The sequence below is a fragment of the Nuphar pumila genome, chromosome 13 (genome assembly GCF_984573655.1).
Source record: "Nuphar pumila chromosome 13, dmNupPumi1.hap1.1, whole genome shotgun sequence".
Lineage (NCBI taxonomy): Eukaryota > Viridiplantae > Streptophyta > Magnoliopsida > Nymphaeales > Nymphaeaceae > Nuphar > Nuphar pumila.
Window position 1 is genome coordinate 3,629,742 of NC_143261.1, and position 21,462 is coordinate 3,651,203.

At 38.9% G+C, this 21,462-nt stretch overlaps 2 protein-coding genes across 5 annotated transcripts; both read left to right on the forward strand.

Moving 5' to 3' along the window:
- Nucleotides 1-4,671: 4,671 nt before the first annotated feature.
- LOC149817547 (uncharacterized) lies at nt 4,672-6,621 on the forward strand. The gene has a single exon (XM_089985447.1). The coding sequence runs from the start codon at nt 4,672-4,674 to the stop codon at nt 6,436-6,438; it is 1,767 nt and encodes a 588-aa protein (XP_089841573.1). The 3' UTR covers nt 6,439-6,621.
- A 7,751-nt stretch (nt 6,622-14,372) lies between these two features.
- On the forward strand, nt 14,373-21,209 carry LOC149817548 (phosphatidylglycerophosphate phosphatase PTPMT2-like). 4 transcript variants are annotated; one of them, XM_089985826.1, is made up of 8 exons: nt 14,373-14,587; nt 15,314-15,427; nt 16,289-16,559; nt 17,690-17,812; nt 18,013-18,106; nt 19,936-20,018; nt 20,118-20,207; nt 20,534-21,209. In XM_089985826.1, exons 3-8 carry the CDS (start codon nt 16,347-16,349, stop codon nt 20,963-20,965), a joined length of 1,035 nt encoding a protein of 344 aa, XP_089841952.1. In that variant the 5' UTR covers nt 14,373-14,587; nt 15,314-15,427; nt 16,289-16,346; the 3' UTR covers nt 20,966-21,209. The 4 variants fall into 4 exon arrangements, with proteins under 4 accessions (XP_089841952.1, XP_089841954.1, XP_089841953.1 ...); XM_089985827.1 differs by having other exon boundaries at nt 14,387-14,587; nt 16,266-16,559; XM_089985828.1 differs by lacking the exon at nt 15,314-15,427 and having other exon boundaries at nt 14,386-14,587.
- The last annotated feature ends 253 nt before the right edge of the window (nt 21,210-21,462 follow it).

Here is a 21,462-nt window from a genome sequence, read left to right on the forward strand (position 1 = left end):
TCCCAAAAACACAAGTCAATAATGCATGCCTGTGCCAGAGGTGAAAGCAAGATTCCATGGTTGAAAAACAAGATAGTAGTGGGGAAATACCCTACTTTTAGCCTTAGCATCTCCTTGTCTAAAGGAATCAGGGCCCTCAAGTTTGGGTATAGATTCTAAACAGATTTCTATTGTTTTTTTAGCAGTAGGGAAAAGAAAACAAACATAAAATGAAAGAAATGATTGAATAATAATGTTACAAATTTTCCTTCTTTTATTCCTATCCTTTTATGTACTTAGGTTGGTGTTAGTAGCCTCATAGTTTAATACATTTTATCCTACAGACAGTACATTAATATTTTGATTAGTCAACCTTGTTGAAATAATTTTAGATTTAGGCTAATAGAAAACCCATTTAAATCCATTAATCTTTGTCTTTAAATCACTTTTGTAGCTTGCTCTTTGGACATCCACCAAAATGAACTCTCCAAATCCATTTGAGACATTAAGAATTTTGAATAAGTGAAAATTAAAGTAAATGATGCCAACCCTGTCTAGACAGCTTTATGACCTTGGCAAGATAGCAAAGAAACTTGATGATATATCAATGTCGGTGTGTATCATAGTGACAAAAGTTTTTATCGGCAATTTCTAGTTTTTCAAAAACTCGTGAGAAATTGAAAAAAAAATCATAAATCTCATGTTTTTTTCGGCAAAATCTCGGTAATAAAAATCAATTAAAAAATAAAAAATTTAATTTTTATAAGAAAATATTAATAAAAATTATTTAAAAATAAAACTATAAGATTTTTTTTCATGATAAATAGCCGTTTAAAACATAAATATCACGTTTAAATGGCGGTATTTATGATATTTTCAGAAATCTCACGATATTATCGCGAGATTTTCATAATTCTCGCGATATTTGTCAGACTGGTATGTATACCCATCGCATCAGCAGAAAATGGATAGTGAAAAGATTAGGTGCAATATGAGTGCACAAAAATTTGTGCATTAAGCACCTGATCACCTTCCATCTTGGGGATAGGGCCTGTCAGGTGTGGGGCCCAAGATCTGATGGAGGGCAATCAGGTGCTTAATGCACAATTTTTGTGCAATCATGGTGCACCCGATCCGGACTCAAATGGATAGGCTTCACTCCTGAACAGACTATTTTTAATAAATGTAAAAAAAAAACTAAAATTTATTTTTAATATAATTTTAATAGTTTTAACACGTGTGTCATGTTTTGATTGACACGTAATATTTTTTAATCATTTTTTGGCGGATACAATACTGAACATTGCTTAAAACACATCAACTCCAATCATTGGAAAAACCATGGGCATAAAAGTGCACACCTAAATGTTATTCGGGTAGAACTGAAACCGATCCAAGTAACATGTGGGTCAGCTTTGGGTTGTGATTTTCGCCAGATATCTAAAGCATGCATTTTCTAAATATATATTCTAAATACTCTCTAAATTATGTGGGTTGGGTTTAGGTTCCGTTTTCTTGAACCTGAATGCTTGTTATTTGGGCTGCACATTGGTGGGTCGGATATCTTACCCGTTGACAGCCCTACCCATAGCCTTCTTCTTTCTCAATTAAACTTAAATATTTCCTAATGAGCTTGGCATAGAAACAATGGAGCTCCATAAATTAAGTTGCTTACATCTAAGTGATGCATAGCTTTCACTAATTTACTTTTAAAGATGGAAATAAAAAAATTTGTGATCCGTGATCCATACATCTCTTGGAGACACCCTATCAGCACTTCTTAAAAACTAAAGGAAAGACCTTTAATTAGGGCCAGGAAACAAGCCGAGCAGCTCGTCTCGTGGTTCAGCTCGCCGTGAACTCATTCATGTTCGGTTTGTGTAGCAGAAGAGACTGGCCACAAGCAGCTCATTAACCAAAAACGAGCCCAGCATGAAGAAGAGGTGTTCGGCTCATCCAAAGAATGTATCATATAGAAATTAACTAAGTAATTTTGTACAGTTGGTTATAGTATGTATATGGCATGTAAGAAAGGTTTAAGGTTCACATCCTCTTGTTGGCAATACTAACTTTGATATAACTTTGTTTTACACAAGCCAACCCCCGGCTTGGCTCGGTTGAACACGAGCGGAGCTCGAGCTGACTTAAATGTTAAACTACTAGAGTAGAGCCGGAACAGGCTCAGCTCGGCTCGTTCAGCTCGTTTACCAGCCCTACCTTTAATACATCAAGGATATGGGTTCTAAAGATAAGCACTTCTTTATTTGACATACTTCCCTGAGAAAGCAACAGTGGGATGTTTGGATGTTTGTTGAATTTCATGAACTTGGTCATCTTTCATGTGGCATTAGACATACCCTGATTCATATCAAAAACATTTAACAACAATGCTACCTTATTGTTTGCTCAATCATAATTATCTGCATGTACAACAATGTTATCAGTATCTGTGCGTATTAGACTGTATCGGCAGGCCTAAATCGGCTATTTTTTAATAAATATCAATAAATATTTTTTAATATTATTTTAATGGTTTTAACATGTGTCATGTTTTGATTGACACATAATATTTTTTTTTTGGCTGATACAGAACTATTCAGCTGAGTATCAGTATCGGCCGAATACACCTGAAATCTGTGGCCCAACAATTCAAGGGCCGATACCGATACTGACAACATTGCCCTACAACCTAAAGACTAAACTAGGTCACGGACACGAGTCACGAGTCCAGATGTGCTATGACACGCTGGCATGACTGATATCTATGCACATTATCTTAAACTTTTTAATAGGGCCCAGGATTGAATCATATTGGAGCATGAGGGCTGCCGTTGCTTTATCACAGTTGGGGCAGGTAAGGCTGGGTGGTCGTGTCCTCAACCCGGAGTTTTATCTCGCGAAAAGGTGAGTCCATTAAGCGACCCAGTTCTCAGTGAGGGTTTCTTCTTCGTCAAAATAAAATATTAGATAAAAATGTATTTGTATATTTCAAAATGCAAAAATGGTTTTTAGTTACAAAATAAAAAAAATGGCAAAAGGACCCAGCTATTTTATGGTCCCACAGCACCAATGGACGCCAGGGTTGCTTACTAGTGCATTTCACTTTTTTGTGTGGGAGAAAAAATTGGAAGTGCTAAGAATGTGGAATTCCAAATTCAAGTCTGCGTAGTTCTTAAGCGCATCCAAACACCCCACAAGTAAAACATTAAAGCTAAGATTTTAATGTAAAGCAAGACAAAGAGGAAAAAGCATTCACACAAACTATTCAAACCCCCAAAAAGCAAGAGTAGGATTCCCCAAAGCAAGCATAAATGACTAGGCCTCTCTACCAGAATGCCCTAGTTTGGCATAAAATTTACTTGGATGCCATTGTGCAGAAGAATCTAGAATCATCCATACCAATATATTGCCTTCATAAATATGACTAGAGACCCCTCTTTATAACATCCCAAAATGCATATCAAAGCTTAGAGCCTAATGCTGATGAGTTACAGCCAGTTAATTGCATACCCACAAAGGTAGGAATGATTCTGGTTAAGTAAAGTTGCTCCTTATTCATTAATTAACCATGGATCTACAACCATATCAGAACAGACTTCAAAGCATTGCTGAAACATTTTCAATTTCTCTACACCAATATTTTATTCCTCTAAGAAATATAATTTTTTTTTCAACAATTTCAATAATGTGAGGCCTCATAAAAGTAAAAAATTGGAATTACCTTTTGGCGGAATACATTTTTTTTTTGAAAGGCAAGCTGGGGTTAGGCGGACCCCTGCCATAACAACAGCTGCCCCATGTGGCAGAGGGATTCGATCCTGGGCCTTCAGCTTGACACAGGGCCCCGCTTACCACATGGGATACCACCTCGGTGGTAATTTTGGCAGAATACATGCATATCATATCAATAGGTTAAAATATCTCATTGCCCACATTTTTTTTAGTGAATCTAACCTTACAGATGTGATCTACATGGCCCATTTAGTGGTGTGGGTGTATAAATCACCAGTATTTTGAAGTGTGAGAGTTTTTTAGTGAAAATTTAACGGTCATAAATACATCAAAATTTTGCTACCTAAGAAAAAGTATTGTTTTATCAGAATAACATAACCTAAATGTTGATCCCTGATAAATTGAACTGAATCCATCTGCTGTGTCAAATTGAGTCAAAACAACTTGCACTCATGAGTTTCACCAGAGAGTGTTTCTATTTTATCACGTACCCATTTTTTTTTTTAAAAGCAAGCTGGGGTTAGGTAGAACCCACCATTTATTATTCAACGTACCACTGGGTTTTGAATCTGCAACGTCCAACCACAGGGAGACGTGCACTGACAGCTCCTACCAACCACGCGGAGCCCCCCGTTGGCATGTGTGGCCTTTAACCCTTGAGGTGCTTGAACCCTTAAACCCTTGAGTTGCTTGAGGAGGAATGTGTAATGGCACCAACATTTATTTTCCTTGTAAAGTTAAGGGCAGCTTGGGCATGGCAAATTCTTCAAACATGCAGATGACAGAGATTGGAATTTTGAATTGTGTGATGGCCACCTAAGCTTTTCCCTTCGCTTTTTCCTACACATTTCCTTCCCCCTTAAGATTTCATCTCCAATCACCCCCACCAACCATTCCCCACTTTCCTTTCTTATGTTTCTCTTTCTCTCTGCAACTCCAATCCTTCCAAGTTTCTGTTTCATGGCCTCCTCTTTCCAAACCACCCAACGGCTAGATTTCCCTCCCCATACACCAGACTTACCTGCCCAACGGCTAGTTCCAGAGACCCAACAGAACCAGAGTAAGTACTCTAGCTTCCTTCTCAAAGGCGCATTCATAACCATAGTAATTGCACTGCTACCATTTTATCCCTCACAGCCACCTGAATTCACCAACCACACCATCTTCAACAGAGGTTGGGAGTTCCTGCGCCTGGTTTTGATCGGAGTTGCACTCTCCTATGGCCTCTTGAGCCGTCGCCGGGCCGAAACAGAGGACATCCAGGCGCAGATCGATTCGACGCAAAATTACGTATCAAAAATCCTTCAGGTCTCTCCGGTTTTCGACAGAGAGATCGATAGCCCGTCCTACTCTGATACCAGTAAGGTTCAGACATGGAGCTCTCTGTATTCTCCTTGCGAGCCGATGGTCATGGTGGCAGAAGAAGATCGCGACCGCCATGATAGACCTCTGTTCCTCCCTGTCAGGAGCTTGAAGTCTGGTCTGCCGGACTCGGAGCCCATTGCTTCCGTTCATAAGGTTCCAGGTATTTCTAGGCAAAGCTCTGTTCCTGTGTCTGCAAATGCGCGAACTAATGATGGTATCAGAAATGGAAAAAGAGAAATTGGGGTGTCTAATCTGTATAATTTGGATGACAATGCTAAGGAAAATCTGGTTTTGCCTTCCCCAATTCCATGGCGATCAAGGTCAGGAAGGTTAGAGCTGAAGGAAGATATAAGCCTTCCTCCTGTAGGTACTCTGCAACCCTCTGTTTCTGAGCCTGAGTCACAGAGATTCGAAACTTCCGCATTCCGCTCACCGATTCCTTGGTCGTCTCGGCCAAATTCCTCGTTGACTGCTTCGCCATCGGTTTCGCCTTCACATTCTGTTTCACCAACACCAAGGCCTGCTTCAGTTCCAAAAACTGCAAACAACTCTGTGCCCGCCACTGTTTCTGCTCCCATGGATGGTATGTCTTCCTCTGTTAATGAGTTTATTACCGAGGACAAAAGTCTGCATAGAAACTCAAAGTATTCAGAATCATTTGAAGGTTCCCCAGTTTCAAAATCCGTAAGAACAGTTAGAAAATTCGAGAATTTGAATTCCAGAAGCAGAGACCATAGTGGCGCTGGAGATGAGAGAAGAGAGAGAAGAAGCAGGAGAGAGTCTGAAGCAAGGAAGGTGGAGAACTCTGTAAGAAAGAATAGGGACAGTGAGCATGTAATGTTAGACAGGCCACAGAGAGCAAGGACAGAGTCTTCGGATGCAGGGAAAACAGAGAAGAAAAACAGAGAGGCAGAAGTTGCAACGGTAGAGAAAAACCAGAGGCATTCCAATTTCCAGCCCCTAGCAGAGGTTGTGAAGGTAGAGAAAAACCACAGGAAGTCTAATTTCCAGACCCCACCGCCGCCTCCCATCGAACTGTATGAAGAGTACCAGAGAAACTGGAGGAAGGCAAAAGAAAAGATGGATGAATTGAAGACACCAGTCGAAGAAGTAGCAGACACTGATGATGACGATGAGGAGGAAGAGGAAGAGGAGGGAAAGAAGGAAAATGACAAGCCTGCTCATACTGAAGCTGTTGGATCAAAGCCTGTAGCAGAGACTGAGATCGACGCCGATGAAGTTGATAAGAAGGCTGATGAGTTCATAGCTAAGTTCAGAGAGCAGATCAGACTTCAGAGGATAGAGTCTATCAAGAGAGCAAGTGGTCATAACAAAAGGACCAGATCGACTTCAACTACATGACACGCATAAACAGATGCAATAGAATTGCATTCTTCTTTGGTTATAGTCAGTTGATTGTTAACATGTTCTACAACAATCTTGAATTATTCAAGATTCATCCAAGTAATAGCAAAAATGTAGACAGTTAAGAATTGTAAGATTATGCCCTTAGAAGCTTGAACTGCTGCTATGCTTCATCTCTTTTTATTTTTTTTTGTTGAATTTATGAACTCGAGTTGTCGGTGGATTATTGTTTCAAATATTTGGGATCTGTCATTCAAAAGAATTGAAAAATTGATGGAGATGTAAATCATAGGATAAAGGTTGGGTGGATGAATGGAAAAGTGCAACATGAGTGTTGTGCGATCGTAGAATGTCAGTGCGGTTGAAGGGAAAGTTTTATAGGACGACAATTAGGCCCGCTTTACTATATGGTACGGAATGTTGAGCTGCCAAGAGACGTCATATTCAAAAAATGAGTGTAGCTGAGATGCGTATGCTTAGATGGTTGTGTGAAAATACAATAAAAGATAAGATTCAAAACGGGAAGATACGTAAGAAGGTAGGCGTTGCATCCATTGAAAATACGATGAGAGAGAATCGTTTACGGTGGTTTGGACATATTCGGCAAAGACTTAATGATGCTCTAGTTAGAAGGATGGAGAAATGAGATAATATATTAGTTAAAAGAGGTTGGGGTAGGCTTAAGAAGACTTGGATGGAGATGATAAGGATATGAATGCTTTGAACCTCACCGAGGACATGGCATTGGATAGAAATGATTGGAGGAGAAGGATTCACGTGGAAGACCCGAAATGATTTTCTTTTTTGGTTCATATCGCCGACCCCATTTTTTTGGGATGAAGGCCTAGTTGTAGTTGTAGTTGTTGTTGTGAGTGGGCTTGCAATTCTTGCAAGTCCTCTTCTCATATTTGAAAACCAGTTTTTAAACGTTTTTACTGTCTCTTCCCTGCTTGAAGAGTGTGTGATATAGTCTTCTGGATTCTTGTTTCACAGCCAGAAAAATATCCTGTCAGTGGAATGGTACTGTGGGTACTATCTTTGTCCAAATCCTATCATTTGCAACTTATGAAAACGGTGAGAGTGATCATGACTGTTACAGATCAGCCATCTTTCAAAAGTGTGGTTTTGTGCCATATCCGTTTCGGTGCATCCTTTGCTTGGAAGCTTTGACTCTGTTTGGGAATGCGCAGTAGGTGAGTGTTGGAAGGGATTTTCGGAATCTCCAACATCCACCAATGTGTGGGAGCTTGGATATGATAAATCTCAATATGGAATGCAATTTGGTAGCCTCAAATCCATCTCTTTTTATCTCCCTTCTCAACTTCCTTTTAGTTTGCATTGGCTGTTTGGGAGCTGATAGTTGCCAAAAAAATGCCATGCGACTTGCAAATTCTAAGGCTCGCCAATTCTGGATTTGGGATAGCTAAGATTTGGCTCTTTAATGACAAATACATGCTCTCAATGAGAGCCTTAAAGTAGTGAAATAGCATGCCATATTGGAACTCACAATTTAGCCACAACAAATGTCCAAAACCACATCATATACATCATAATTACGATTGAGACATGAGTGTGTCAACATACTGCTTGGTTTGATTTTATTTTTTTTATGATGAAATTTAAGAGCAGTTGCAAACATGGGATAATCTTTCCTTGAGTTTTGCCTTTTAAGTGGTGTTTGTTTCAGCTCAAAACGAGAGAACGATGACATATTGACATGCCTCACATTGGGGCAGGCCCATTAGGTGACCAGGTTCTCCGAGATTCCCTTGGGGCAAGGGGTAAGCCCACAGAGTTTTATGTTGCCAAGACAATGACCGTAAGTAGGGCAGGCAGAGCCAGCGCAGCTAAGTCTCTCATCCTGTGAGCGAGAAAAGTGACCCGATTCTCATTACGTATGAAATCGGTCACTTTCCCGCACAAAGTGCCGATGAGAATTTAATTCCACAAGAAATGGAACCAGAAACTACCATATCGGACTATTTTTTGCGCATACAAATAGAATTAGAAATATGAACCAAAGAAAAAGAGGAATGAATGGAGCTTTAATGAGGAGGAGGGGGGAACCAACGTTGGGATTCCATTGTGGGGCCCACACTTCCATGCAGCTCTGCGTTCCGTTGAGGCAGCGTGCAACAAACGCGTTTGGATTTCTTTCTTCTTTTACAGGTTGCTTTAATGAGAAGGAACAATGAGACTAACCAAAGGGAAATGAATTTTTTTTTTTTAATCACGATAAACCCTCCCCTAGAACAGGGTCACTTTTTTTTTTTTTTAATCACGATAAACCCTCGCCTAGAACAGGGTCACTTTTTTTTTTTATTTACATGAAGAAACTGCCCACAGGATCAGAGACCTAGCCGCGCTGGCTCTGCCTGCCGTACCTACGATCGTTATCTTGGCAACGTAAAACTCCATGGGCTTACTCCTTACCCCAAGAGGGTCGCCAAGAACCCTGTCAACTAATGTGCCGTCCCCCATGTGAGGCATGTCAATATGTCATCGGGTCCAAGTTGTTAAGAGAAAAATCTGGACTTATCTAAGTAGCTTCAAAAGCATTAGTGGAGCTATTAATTTAGGATAGAAGCTCACTCAAACCTCGATCTGGTTGCAGGCATTATCTAGTCAATCTTAATCATCTAGATGTATTTGTCATCTTCGTTTTAGTAGATCACATGTTTGGATTTTGCTTTGAACTTTTTCTTCTCTTTTTTGTTTTGGGTAAAAGTTTAAGTGGTTTATGTGCTATTGATTTTTATATTCATTTAAAAAACTTGTTTGCAACGCATCTACATGGTTAAATTCACAAAATACCCAATGCAAAACATTAGAAAATCAATTAGGCTATTAGACAGTATAGTACTCTTGAGGGTACCAAAGTATATATATATATATATATATATATATATATATATATATATATATATATATATATAGGGAAATGTAAACCTACAAAATACAAAACCTATTAAATGAAACATGATAGTAGACTTTTATGAATTTGTGATGCTTTTTCAAAATTCTGAGCTTAAAGATGTGATCTATATGTTTGTTTTTATAGTAATCACTTCTTGGAACATTTGATTTCGATGCATGAATAGGTTTTTATGAGGTTTCAAAAATCAACAGCCTACAATTTTCTAAAAAAATTTAGGCTCCAAATACCATCTTTTTCATCCAAAATGCACGATCCAAGTGTCCATTTCTAGTAAATCGATCTTGTTGAACACATCTATGAGGTCCAAATTTTAAAGAAAAAACATCAAAAATCCACTATCATGTTTCATTTGGTAGGTTTATCTTTATATATATATATATATATATATATATATATATATATATATATATATACTGGCTAGTAGACCCCTCTCTTTTCTTCCTTTGTTTCTCATACTTTGTGTATCATGTGATCTACATAATTTACTTGGTGCAAAATGTATTTTGTGTCGTGCAATTACAATACCTATGTGGGATTTTCAAGAGCTTCAAAAATCAACGGCCTATAATGCACTAAAATTTCTTATAATTAAAAAAATAGGTTTTACCCAAAAACCATATATTCGATTAAATGCATGTAAATGAACCATGTCGAACATGCTTATGGGGGTCAAATGAACGAAAATAGCTAGAACATATGTGTGTGTTCATGTAAAACTCAATAGTAACTTACTCTCTAACAGAAAATCATGGTAGTGAATTTTACTACTCACTCTAGGCCCACAAATAAGTTGAACATGATTTATTGAAAATCGCACTTTAGATCGAGTAGTTATGATGTGAGACATGAATTTGCCAGTAGTGAAATTTTAGTGCATTGTGCCCCCCATTGATAGCTCTCAACGATTAAATGATCCAATATATGTATTTTATTTGGTGAATTGGTGAAATTCACGTAGATCACATCTATAGGTTTTTTTTTTGTGAATAATAGGGAGAACCATAGTGATCGTTTAGGGATGGCAGTGGACCTGGAAAAATGGGACCCCGCCTCACCCCATTTGGACCGGGGTTGGAGGACATGAAATGTGGATGGAGGATAAAATCAAAACCCGTGCAGGGATGGAGGCAAGGATGAACTTACTTTTCCCCCGCCCACCTCGTACCCATCCTCGATCCTTGCATTGCCCCGCCCCATCCCAGATCCTTCTTTAGAGATGGCAGTGGACCGAGAGAAAGCGGGGCTCTGCCCTGCCTCGCCCCGTTTGGACAGGAGATGGAGGGCATAAAACGGAGATGGAGGCAAGGATGGAGGTTAAAATCAAAACCCGTGCAAGAATGAAGGCGGGAATGGAGGGTAGGATTTTGAGACGGGGTGGAGGTAGAGACCTTGTCCCATGTCCTCACCCCGGTCCACTGCCATACCTATAAGAGGTGCCATGTTGATTAGGGATGCACAATGAACCCAGCTAGCTCAAGCTTGACCTCATTTGAGTAGATAAACGAGCTGAGCTTGATCACTCAAGATCAGTTGAGCTCGATTACTTGATTTGCATAGTTATATAATGCACAGAGTGTAGTATATGTACAATTTATGTTTTCTGAATTTAATACATCAAATGGTCTTGCTTAGGCAGGCAAAGTGTTAGCCTTTTACGGCGAAGGTGAGTAGCTCAAAACCCACTGTTTTCAGTGCAGTTCAATTATTTTTAAATAAAAAATGCTCGGGTCAAAACAAACTCAAGTTCTACTCGATCCGAGCTTGAACAGTAGCCCTGTTTCAGTGTCAACGATGTAAAACAACACAAGTACTCTCCCATCCTCACCAAAGATAATTTTTAGGGGTGTCAATGGGTCGGGTTTACCCGAACCAACCCCTATAGGGTCCGGGTACGGTGATAAATAATATGACCCGATTAAGACCCCAGTCCAGACCCGAAGGTCCGATTAATACATGGACCTGAGTATAGTTTGTGAAATTTTATAGGAGACCCGGACTCGACCCGAGTTTCGATTAAGACCTGCATTTTTTCAATGTAAAAATGATAAAAAAAAAAATAGTTTTAGTGGGTATGGTTCATGTAGTTCTTATCGGGTCTCTGTATGGTTTTCTTATATTGAACCCAATCAGACCTGGGTCTGAACACGATACCATACCCGAAAACCGGGTCCAAGTCTGGTTCTCATTGCTTTCAACCTCTTGAGTCTTGGCTAATGTTGTCAGAATCGTATTGGACCCTGAATCAATTGATTCAGGGAATTGGCTGACTCCTATTCTGAACCGAAATCGAGCTGAATCATTAAATTTTTAACCAGCAAATGACACATATCAAGAAAAATATATAAAAAAAACTATTTTTTAACCATTTTTAAATGTTATTTAAAAATAAGTAAGCCGAATCAGTTCTTTTTCGTATCGATTTTTAACCGATACAATACCAATCAGCCGATTGGCATCGAATACTGATAACAATGCTCTTGACACTAAAAAAACAGTAGCTTCTACAGTGGCTAACACCAACTTTTCACTTATGACAGATGAGTTGGTTCGAATCAATTTAGGTATGCTTCCTCTTTGAGTTTGGTTTTATAACCAATTAAGCATGAGGCATGGGAGCCTCACCTACTATGAACGGTTGGTTGCATGAGGCACATGAAGGCAGATGCATCTTAATGACATGTTATTGAGGCTGGTAGCCTATTGTGCAGAGTTTAGTAAGGAGTACCCCCAAAACACACACACTTAACCTTAGAGAGAGAGAGAGAGAGTAGTGACCCACATCACACTGGACTTTAAGGGGTAGGGGAGCCCAATGAATGTCTTTCCACCAGAATGGAATTTGTTCACTAACTGCACATGTTGGTGATGCTCCTCACTCTTGAGGGAATAAGATATAGCTGTGCCCCCCCCCCCCCCCCCCCCCCAACACCCTCTCATAGCATCATGTGCAAGATACCTACAATTGGCCTCCATGACCTTGCCATTTTTTTGCTAAAAGCAATTCAAAGCTTGGGAAGGAAGTAGGGAAGGCGGTGGACTTGGGAAAATGGGGTCGCGCCCCACCTCGCTTGGTTTGGACTGGGAATGGAGGACATGAAACGGGAATGAAGGCGGAGATGGAGGTTAAAATCAAAACTCATGCGGGGATGGAGGCAGGGATGGACTTACGCTTTTTTCTGCCCCACCCCATCCTCGTCGCCAAATCCCCGTCTTTTCCCATCCCCGATCCTTCTTTAGGGATGGCAGTGGACCGAGGGGAAACGGAGTTCCACCCCGCCCCGCCCCGCCTAGCCTCTTTTGGACCTGGGGTAAAGGACATTAAACAGGGATGGAGGTTAAAATCAAAACCCAAGCCGGGATGGAGGGCAGGATTTTAAGACAGGGCTTTCCTCGGTCCACTGCAATCCCTAGAAGGAAGTCTGTTTGATATCAGTTTAAAAACATAGTATGCAGCTCAACTTTAATTCTTGATGAAAAGATCAGGTGCAATATGATTGCACAAATATATGGGCATTGAGCACCTCATCACCCTATCTTGGGGACAGGAGTGTCCCAATACTTGATGGAGGGCAATCATATGCTTAATGCACACTTTTTGTGCAATCATATTGCACCGGATCCGGACTCAAATTCTTGGGCCCTGCTCTGCTCATCTGGACCCATTTTTTTGGAATTGAAACTGTTTATAGTTCTCGAGGCAGTGTGCTGACCTGATGTCATAAATCTCGCTATGGGGAAAATCTCGCAATATATTGAAGAACATGTGATTTCTTAGTAAATTCTCGAGAAAATATTGGCATATATAAAAATGTAAAAAATAAAGAAAATTAAAATTATCTTTATCAAACTAATGTTGTGATAAAAACATGATATGTTAGAATAGGTTTAAAAATATTTTGATTTTTTTCAATATTTTATTTACTTTTGAAATTATCTCGACAGATTTGCGGTATATTAGAAATATCAATCAAATTTGTTACATAGCCTGACATCAAACTGAACTAATATGACTTAGATCTCAACTCAGGGTTTAGGGTTCAGTGTTTAGGATTAAGGATTCAGCTCTCAGTCTGATACACTGTATTCTGATGAGACTGTGATTAATGAAAAAAGTTTCTCTTTTTTTTTTTTATAGGCAAGCTGGGGTTAGGCTACCCCACTAGTTTGCTTAACCACAGCTTGCCTATAAAAAAAAAAAAGAATTTTTTCTTCTCCTTAAAAAAAAAAATCAGTCTAATAATTGTATGGACTGTTTCAAATTTATTTCTCCAATTGTGTGCAACATGAATTTATATTATAAACCCCATTGCATTTAAGCTTATTATTTATGAATAGATCTAGTTGATACAGATTTCTGAAATGGGTTACTCCTAGGGATGTAAATGGTTCGGATTCGGATTGGATGTGGCCAATATCATATCCAATTAATTGGATGTTGACTAAATGGACATGAACAATTGAACTCATATTCAGATTTGGATGGTAAAAATCTCATATCAGATATCCATCAATTTCGGTAGCAAAAGCTCAAAACCATATCTGCATCCAATTATAATCGGATATGATTTTAGCTTACCACCAAATGCATCTAAATAGAATAGAATTCAGTGGGATATCTGATAAAATCCTATTCATTGACATCCCTATTTACTCTTACTACCAAACCGATCCCTTATCTGAATCATAGCGATATCTGACCCCTGTGATATGGCCATCTACACTTATAAACCCAACACCGATCCATATCCATCTCTCATTGTGACTTTTGAATCCTAAGCAAAGTTAGTGGATCCAAACCAATGAAAGTAACTATCCAAATCCAAACGTCCTCGGGTCATCAGTTTTTGGTCACCCTCGGGCCTCAGATGGCAAAGGACATACAAGTCATATTGAAGTTGATGGAATATTCCCAAAAATTTTCAATTGGAGCAGTTTACTTTATCCTATCCCTTCGATTCCCCATTTATCAAATTATTTTTTTATCTCAAAAAAGGAAAAAAAAACTCGGTGGTTGTAGAGAGAGAGAGGAGAGAGATTCTGAGGGTTTGTTGGGAGGGAGGGTACCGGCGCAAGGAAGGCATTGAAGGGACTCCTTCGATCCCATCTCTTGCCATCATCTCGAGGAATGATGCTTTCGATTCTCTGACATTGCTTTGCTCGTTCTATGCGCGCAGATTCCGACTCGTCGCGATCATCGCAGTCACTCTGGTGTGTTATCTTGCTATTGCTATTTCATCCCTTTGCTCTTTTCTTCCCGATGTTGAAAGTTGAAACCCTAGTTTTGGTGGTCTTCTATATGAAATTGATGGTGTGGATGTTTTTTTCCGAGTGTTCTTTCGTATTCTGGTGCTTTTTCCCGTATCAGAAGCCCTAATTCGTGAGAAATTTTCAGGGTTTTTAGTCCGATTTATGCTTCAGAGCCATGTTCTTCGCTAGGAATTTGCTTTCCTATCGATCTTTATTTTTTTGAATCCCCTAAATCATCGTTAACTATCTGGAAGTTTTGTTGCTGGTTATTGTATCTTTTCGCGTAGTTACCCTTTTTTTTTTGCCTTTTGATTTGTGTTTATGCACGACAAAACCCTAATTGCTTGTGTTTCCTCTTTTTTTCAAATGATCTCTCCGATATTGAGCCTTGAATGCATTTGCATGCTTTATTTTTGTAATACTTTTTTTCTGATTTTGTTTCCTTTTTAATCAAATATCCTTTGCAATTCTCTATATGTACGTGTAGTTTGTTGCTTGTCTGGTATATGTGTTTCTGATCGTCATATTTCTGGAGTGATGCTCTAATTTCTTAATAACTAAGAAGTGTTTTTTATCTCTTTTTGTTACTCTGGGATGCGACTTTTTTTGTTTTCTTTTACCTGTTTGCTTGCATATATCTTGAACTCAGACGCGTTTTAATGTTTCTTCTTTGTTTGTTTTTTCTAGGTCTTCGTGTTGAAAAATCGGAAAAGTGTGTTTGTTAAAAAGGAGTTTTGGTAATTATGGGAGGAACGCAAACAAGTTTCTCTCCTTGTTGTTGTAGTAGTGTGTAATGTGAAGGTATCTTTGCTCTTTTTGTTCTTACGAAATATGATTTAAAGTTGCGGAGAATTCCCTTATCTGGAAATTGTCAGTTGGGAATTGTAGCTTTCTGAATATTCTAGTGTACAGTTTGAAAAGAAGAAAAAATCATTGATGACAAACTATGTGGTTATGACTTGGTACAGAAATCGTAGATTTGAGGTATTGTGTTATTGAGTCTACCATTGACTTCATGGCTAAAGGAATTGCAGTTCTTTTGATAATTCTTTGCTCTTTTTGTTCTTACGAAATATGATTTAAAGTTGCGGAGAATTCCCTTATCTGGAAATTGTCAGTTGGGAATTGTAGCTTTCTGAATATTCTAGTGTACAGTTTGAAAAGAAGAAAAAATCATTGATGACAAACTATGTGGTTATGACTTGGTACAGAAATCGTAGATTTGAGGTATTGTGTTATTGAGTCTACCGTTGACTTCATGGCTAAAGGAATTGCAGTTCTTTTGATAATTCTATGACTGTGATGATGGAAGATTTAGGCTTTGAAAATATTAGTGTGCTTTGAATTGCTTTCATTTAAATTGAAGTATTTTACATGGATATAATACGGTTGGAATAACAAACGTTTTCTTCTGTATCTATAGTCCATTGTTTTCTGAAAATGTCTATCAGCTAGTCTTAAAATAAATAAATAAATTGGTGATCTATGAATAGTTTGTTTCTCTAAATGATACATGGATTAAGTGTCTGTAGCAACTGAAAACCTTTTAGCATTTCAAAGTGTTTTCCAAGCCATTCTGGTTTCATTATGTTTGATTTTAGGCTTATCCATGGCCGTTCTACATGGCTTTAATTTGAAGGTTGTTCAAACATGTGGTGATAGGAAGCCATAATTTTGAGGAGTTTCAAATTCAGAAAGTTTTCCTTCCTTAGCTAGAAGCATGTACATCGAGGAACTGGAGGAAGAGAATGTGCTGGATCATTGTGATGGAAATCCAGTATTGTACATTTCAAATAATGTGGTTTGTCAATCAAGTGCCAAAAGGGTCTTGATTGGAGCCGGTGCTCGTGTTTTGTTCTATCCAACTCTCTTGTATAACATTTTCCGAAATAAGATTCATCCAGAGTTCCGTTGGTGGGATGAGGTTGATGAGGTTTGTCTTCAATAGCAACTCTTCTTTTTTTCTTTGAGTAATTTAAGTGTATGATAGCTACAGTGTATTATGGATCTAGAAATATGTATGACTTTGGCCTGTTTGACTGTGACCTTGTTACCATTCTAATTATACATGCATAAGTACCATTACTAACATGTGAATACAATTTTTTGACTTTTATTCATGTGCTGCATTATCTTGGTTTACTATACACATTTGGTTCGCAGCATTACTTGAAAAGTAGAATCCTTTTCCTCACCTGTGAGAGAGAAAATATTGAGATTAATAATTTTGTATGTTAAGGGTTTGTGCTGTTCGTAGAGATTCTACCTTCCATTAGTTGTCATTGGAATTGGTAATTGCCAATGCAGCTTTTCATACTGATCTAGCACTTATTCTCTGAAGCTATGGAGGTGATGTGAAAGGTTATGTGTAGGAAACAGTGTAACTATTTATTCATTATTAGATAGTTTAATGTGAGACTCCCACTTCCAAAGCTAGAATTTCCCAGTATCCATTCCTCTGTTACACTCCTTTTTCTTCAGCTTGTCTATGTAAATTCAAGGTCTGCTCTGAGAAAATGTTTTCTTGTGAGTGGTCTTTTTAAAATCATTCCCATGTATAAATTCAAGAACTGCTTTGAGGAAAACATTATCCTGTGAATGGTCTTTTCAAAATCATAGTCACCAATCTTGAAGGCATTTTCAAATATGGCCATATTTTTTGTTGTTCATAATTGATCTTCGTTGCCTAATGTTGCAACATTATATGAGAAACTGCAGTCTTTTAGTGTACATGGCTATGTTTCAAGTGTTAAACGTATGTCCTAAGAAAAAAGTAAGCTTGATAGTTGAAACGTATAGTTCTGTCATGAAAGTTGAAATGTATAGTTAGGAGAGTGGACTTATTCTTAAGTTATTTGTCTCTGCAGATAGTGTTGATCGTAATGACATAGTATGAAAGGGACAGAACTTGGTTATGATCAGCTGCTTTTAATATTATCATTTATCAATTTGGATGTTATGCATTCCTTAGTAATTATATTGCATTATCCCTCATCTAAGGCCATATTCTTATTACTTACTGCACCTGATTTGTCTACCTGCTGCTAACAGTTCAAATTTCAGTTTGTACTTTTAGGTGCTGTTCCATTTCCTAAGGATGTTCCTCGCTTAAAGCAACTGGGTGTTCAGGGAGTGATCACACTCAATGAGCCTTATGAAACCCTGGTTCCTACTTCCTTGTATCAAGTGAGTTTAGCTTATTCCACACAATGTCATCTGTCTTGTGAATTAATAAGTATTCATATTCTGTCTTCTCATAAATGCTTTTACTCATTTGGGCTTTCAAATGTGTGTGCTAGTTATGTTCTGCCATCTTATATCATGTTTCATTGTTTGGAGTTAATTTGTTCTTTTCCTAATTAGTTTCCATGTACTTCAAATTTCAGATTCATGGCATTGACCACCTAATGATTCCTACGAGAGATTATTTATTTGCTCCATCTTTTGCTGACATACACCAAGCTGTGGACTTCATTTATAGTAAGTTGTTCTTCTATCTGTACAGCTTTTAGCATTATAACTTTTGGTTGGTGATACATGTCCATCTGTCTGTTGTCTTTTTGCATATAACAGATTTTCCAGCAAATCAACACCACGTTTCTTTACATTACAATTAAAACCAACTAAAGAATAACCACTTTGAAGAATTGTCAACTGTGGCTGTGTTTTGTGCAGCCTAGGGGTGGCAATCGGGTCGGGTTGGCGGGTTGGCGTGTCAGCATACCTCAACCCGAACCCGACCCGTTTATTAAACGGGTCGGCTGTGGCAAACACGAACCCGACCCGTTTAATAAACGGGTAACCCGACACGACCCGCCAACCCATTTAATAAATGGGTTGGGTCGGGTAAACGGGTTTTCAGGTTGGCGGGTTGACGGATCGGGTTGGCAGGTAGGCAGGTTGGCGGGTCGGGTTGACAGGTTGACGGGTCGGGTTGGCGGGTTGACGGGTCGGGTTGGCGGGTCGGGCAGACGGGTTGGCGGGTTGGCATACCCCCAACCCGAACCCGACCTGTTTAATAAACGGGTTACGCAGGTCGACCCGTTTATTAAACGGGTTGGCTTAAGCCCAACCCGAACCCGCCTAAGAGGCGGGTTGGCGGGTCGTGTCAGAAATTGCCACCCCTAGTGCAGCCCTTGTATTAACAAATTTTCAGTCTTCATCGGGCTCCTCTTATCAAGCTACAATGCTGCATTAAAGTTGTAAAAGTGAACTTTGAACTTCTTGGCTGAGTACTAGTTAGTTTTCCTAAGGCACCTTATAGCCTATTAAATGTCCTGAGATTATCATTGAGATCGTTGTGTATCTTAGTTATTCAGATGTGGCCAAGTTGTCCTTATACCCCTTTGTGAACCAAAAGTTAGTTTTCACTTAACTTGAAATGGTGATTTATGTCACATGAATGCTCCATTTTTCACTCCTGTTTGTATTCCCTGATATGTTTAACATGTTTTTAAAAAAGCCAACACGGATTAATATCACTATTTTTCAAAAAAATACAGTTGAAAATATCATATTAATATCGTAATATTTGTTGCTTTTTAATTTCAGTTTTCTGAACAAAATTTTTTATTTTTAAAATTTTGTTTTATTATTATTTATTTAAAAAACCCACAAGTTTTTTCAGGAAAAACACATGTTAAAAATTCCAATAAAATATACCTCATTAATATTGCTGAAAGCCTGAAACCAATATTGGTAACTATTCTTCCAGAGTATAGATGTTAAACTTGTAAAGAATCACTCATTGTTTTCTCTTTCTTGGGAATATTTAGGACTCAATTTTTGGCATGTGATAAAAGACCAGTAAGCATTTCAAGAACATTTGGTTCTGTGGTCTACGCTACCAGGTGGTATATTTTTTTTGGGGAAAAAAATAGCTTTCTTTTTGGCTAATTTCATGATCATTCAGAACATTGAGAAATATGAGCGATATTGAAACGCATCTTGGTGTCTAGCATACCTTGTCTTGCCGTTGATTTGGCATTCACTAAAACCCCACAAAGGAACTTAAACATTGAGAAATGTGGGCGATATTGAAATTCATCTTGGTGTCTAGCATACCTTCATTGGTTTGGCATTCGCTGAAGCCCCACGAAGGAACTTAGCTACATGTACTTAAGGGTATTACAAAAGATTAAATATGTGTGACCAAACTCTTAAGTAAAATTGTTCGCTCATAGAGACACAAGAAACTAGTATTGCTGAAGCTTTTTACATGGAGTGAAAATTGGATCTTTCCCATCCCATAGAGACAATTTCTATTTTTGTGATTTTAACTCCATCTTTTTACTGCTCTTGCCATGAAGAGAATGCATCTCGTGGAAAAATGACATATGTCCACTGTAAAGCTGGTCGGGGGCGAAGCACCACCATTGTTCTTTGTTACCTGGTCTGTGACATAAAGTTTCTAGTTTTTGTTTAGAAAGAAACGAATGAAAATTCAGTAACAAATATTTCTTGAAACTTTTGACAATGTGTTGTTCTACAGGTCCAACATAAGCACATGACTCCTAGAGAAGCATATGAACATGTGCGGTCAAGCAGGCCTCGGGTTCTTTTAGCTGCTTGCCAGTGGCAGGTACTCATTTTTCTGTCTTGATAGAAAAGGAGTTAAGTTAGAAACTGATAGATATGTAGTCCAACCAGGCTCGGAGTCCTTACCTGACTCTAGACCCAGGCTATTAGCCAGTCTGGTTTGAGTTATAATTGTTCTCAATGTCTGCAAAGTTTGAAACTTATGGCCCTGCTTGCCCCAGTTTTTGGTCTTGTTGGATTTGTGTTTTATGTTATTGGCTTTGATATGAAATGTTGGCAGGCCATGATTTTTGGATAATATTGTATCTGTGGCTTAGTGGTTATGCCATGCCCTCTTTATCATTCCATTCACTGTTATGTTGATTGCAGGCTGTCCAGGAATATTACAAGATGATGATGATAAAGAAGAGAAATCCTCGCGACCACCCAATGATTCCTTCTACAAATTCACTTCAAGTTGTACCAAAGATCCCAGCCAGTCATGCCATACTGGTGGATGATGGGTCGATAGTCATGGTCACAGAATCTGACCTCGACGGTTACAATGACAGCAGTGGTGGTTCCACCGGAATAGTTGGGAATGAAATGTGCGCAGATGTGAGCTTTGTGTGCAGGGTTCAGTTTGCCGGTCAAGCAGCACTGGTGAGGCTCTCCTGCATGTGGTTATGGAGTCACCCAGGAGCTAAGCTTGGTTTGCAAAAGTTGCCGCGGGGAAGCTCGATCAAGATAATAGAGGGTAGTTGCTCGGGTGTTGGGGCTGAGCAGCTGGGTGGAATGGGTGTGGACATTCCCGTCTACTGAAAAGAGTTATGGTTTCCTTTGAACAACCTGCTTTTCTGAGGGCACCAAATAAAACTGGCGGTTTGGTCACTATGTTTCAAGTTGTGTAAGTTTTAGTGAAGCTCTTCGAATGGGTTCGCCTTTGTATCGTTATTTCTCCAATTTTCCTTTTGCACGATGTGTTGTTTGTGTAAATGATAGGTTTTGGCATTTGGTATGTTGTTGGGAAAACAATAATGGACGGTTGAAAAGTGGAGTTTGGTTGTAAGTGGATGCTGTTCTGGTGATGATAATTTAATGTGGTCTGTTGATTGTTGGTGGTTGGCTTGTAAATGAGCCTGTTTACCTGTAGGAGCCAGCTTTCTCATGGGTGAGAATTACTCTCTCTCTCTCCGTCAAATGGTATGTATCATAATCGCTCTAAAGTTGGAAAACTTTGATATGGTTGACTTGTTGAAAGAACGCATTCTAATGGTAGCTCAAGAATGCGGCAGAGGCTGGGCCTGGGTGAGTTGTCA

Bases quoted from the DNA above. Each gene is read 5' to 3' on its own strand.
- LOC149817547 (XM_089985447.1), top strand. From the start codon at position 4,672: ATGGCCTCCTCTTTCCAAACCACCCAACGGCTAGATTTCCCTCCCCAT.
- LOC149817548 (XM_089985826.1), top strand. From the start codon at position 16,347: ATGTACATCGAGGAACTGGAGGAAGAGAATGTGCTGGATCATTGTGAT. The intron at 17,813-18,012 runs GTGAGTTTAGCT...TTCAAATTTCAG, and splicing joins TTCCTACTTCCTTGTATCAA to ATTCATGGCATTGACCACCT. The intron at 18,107-19,935 runs GTAAGTTGTTCT...CTTGCCATGAAG, and splicing joins AGCTGTGGACTTCATTTATA to AGAATGCATCTCGTGGAAAA.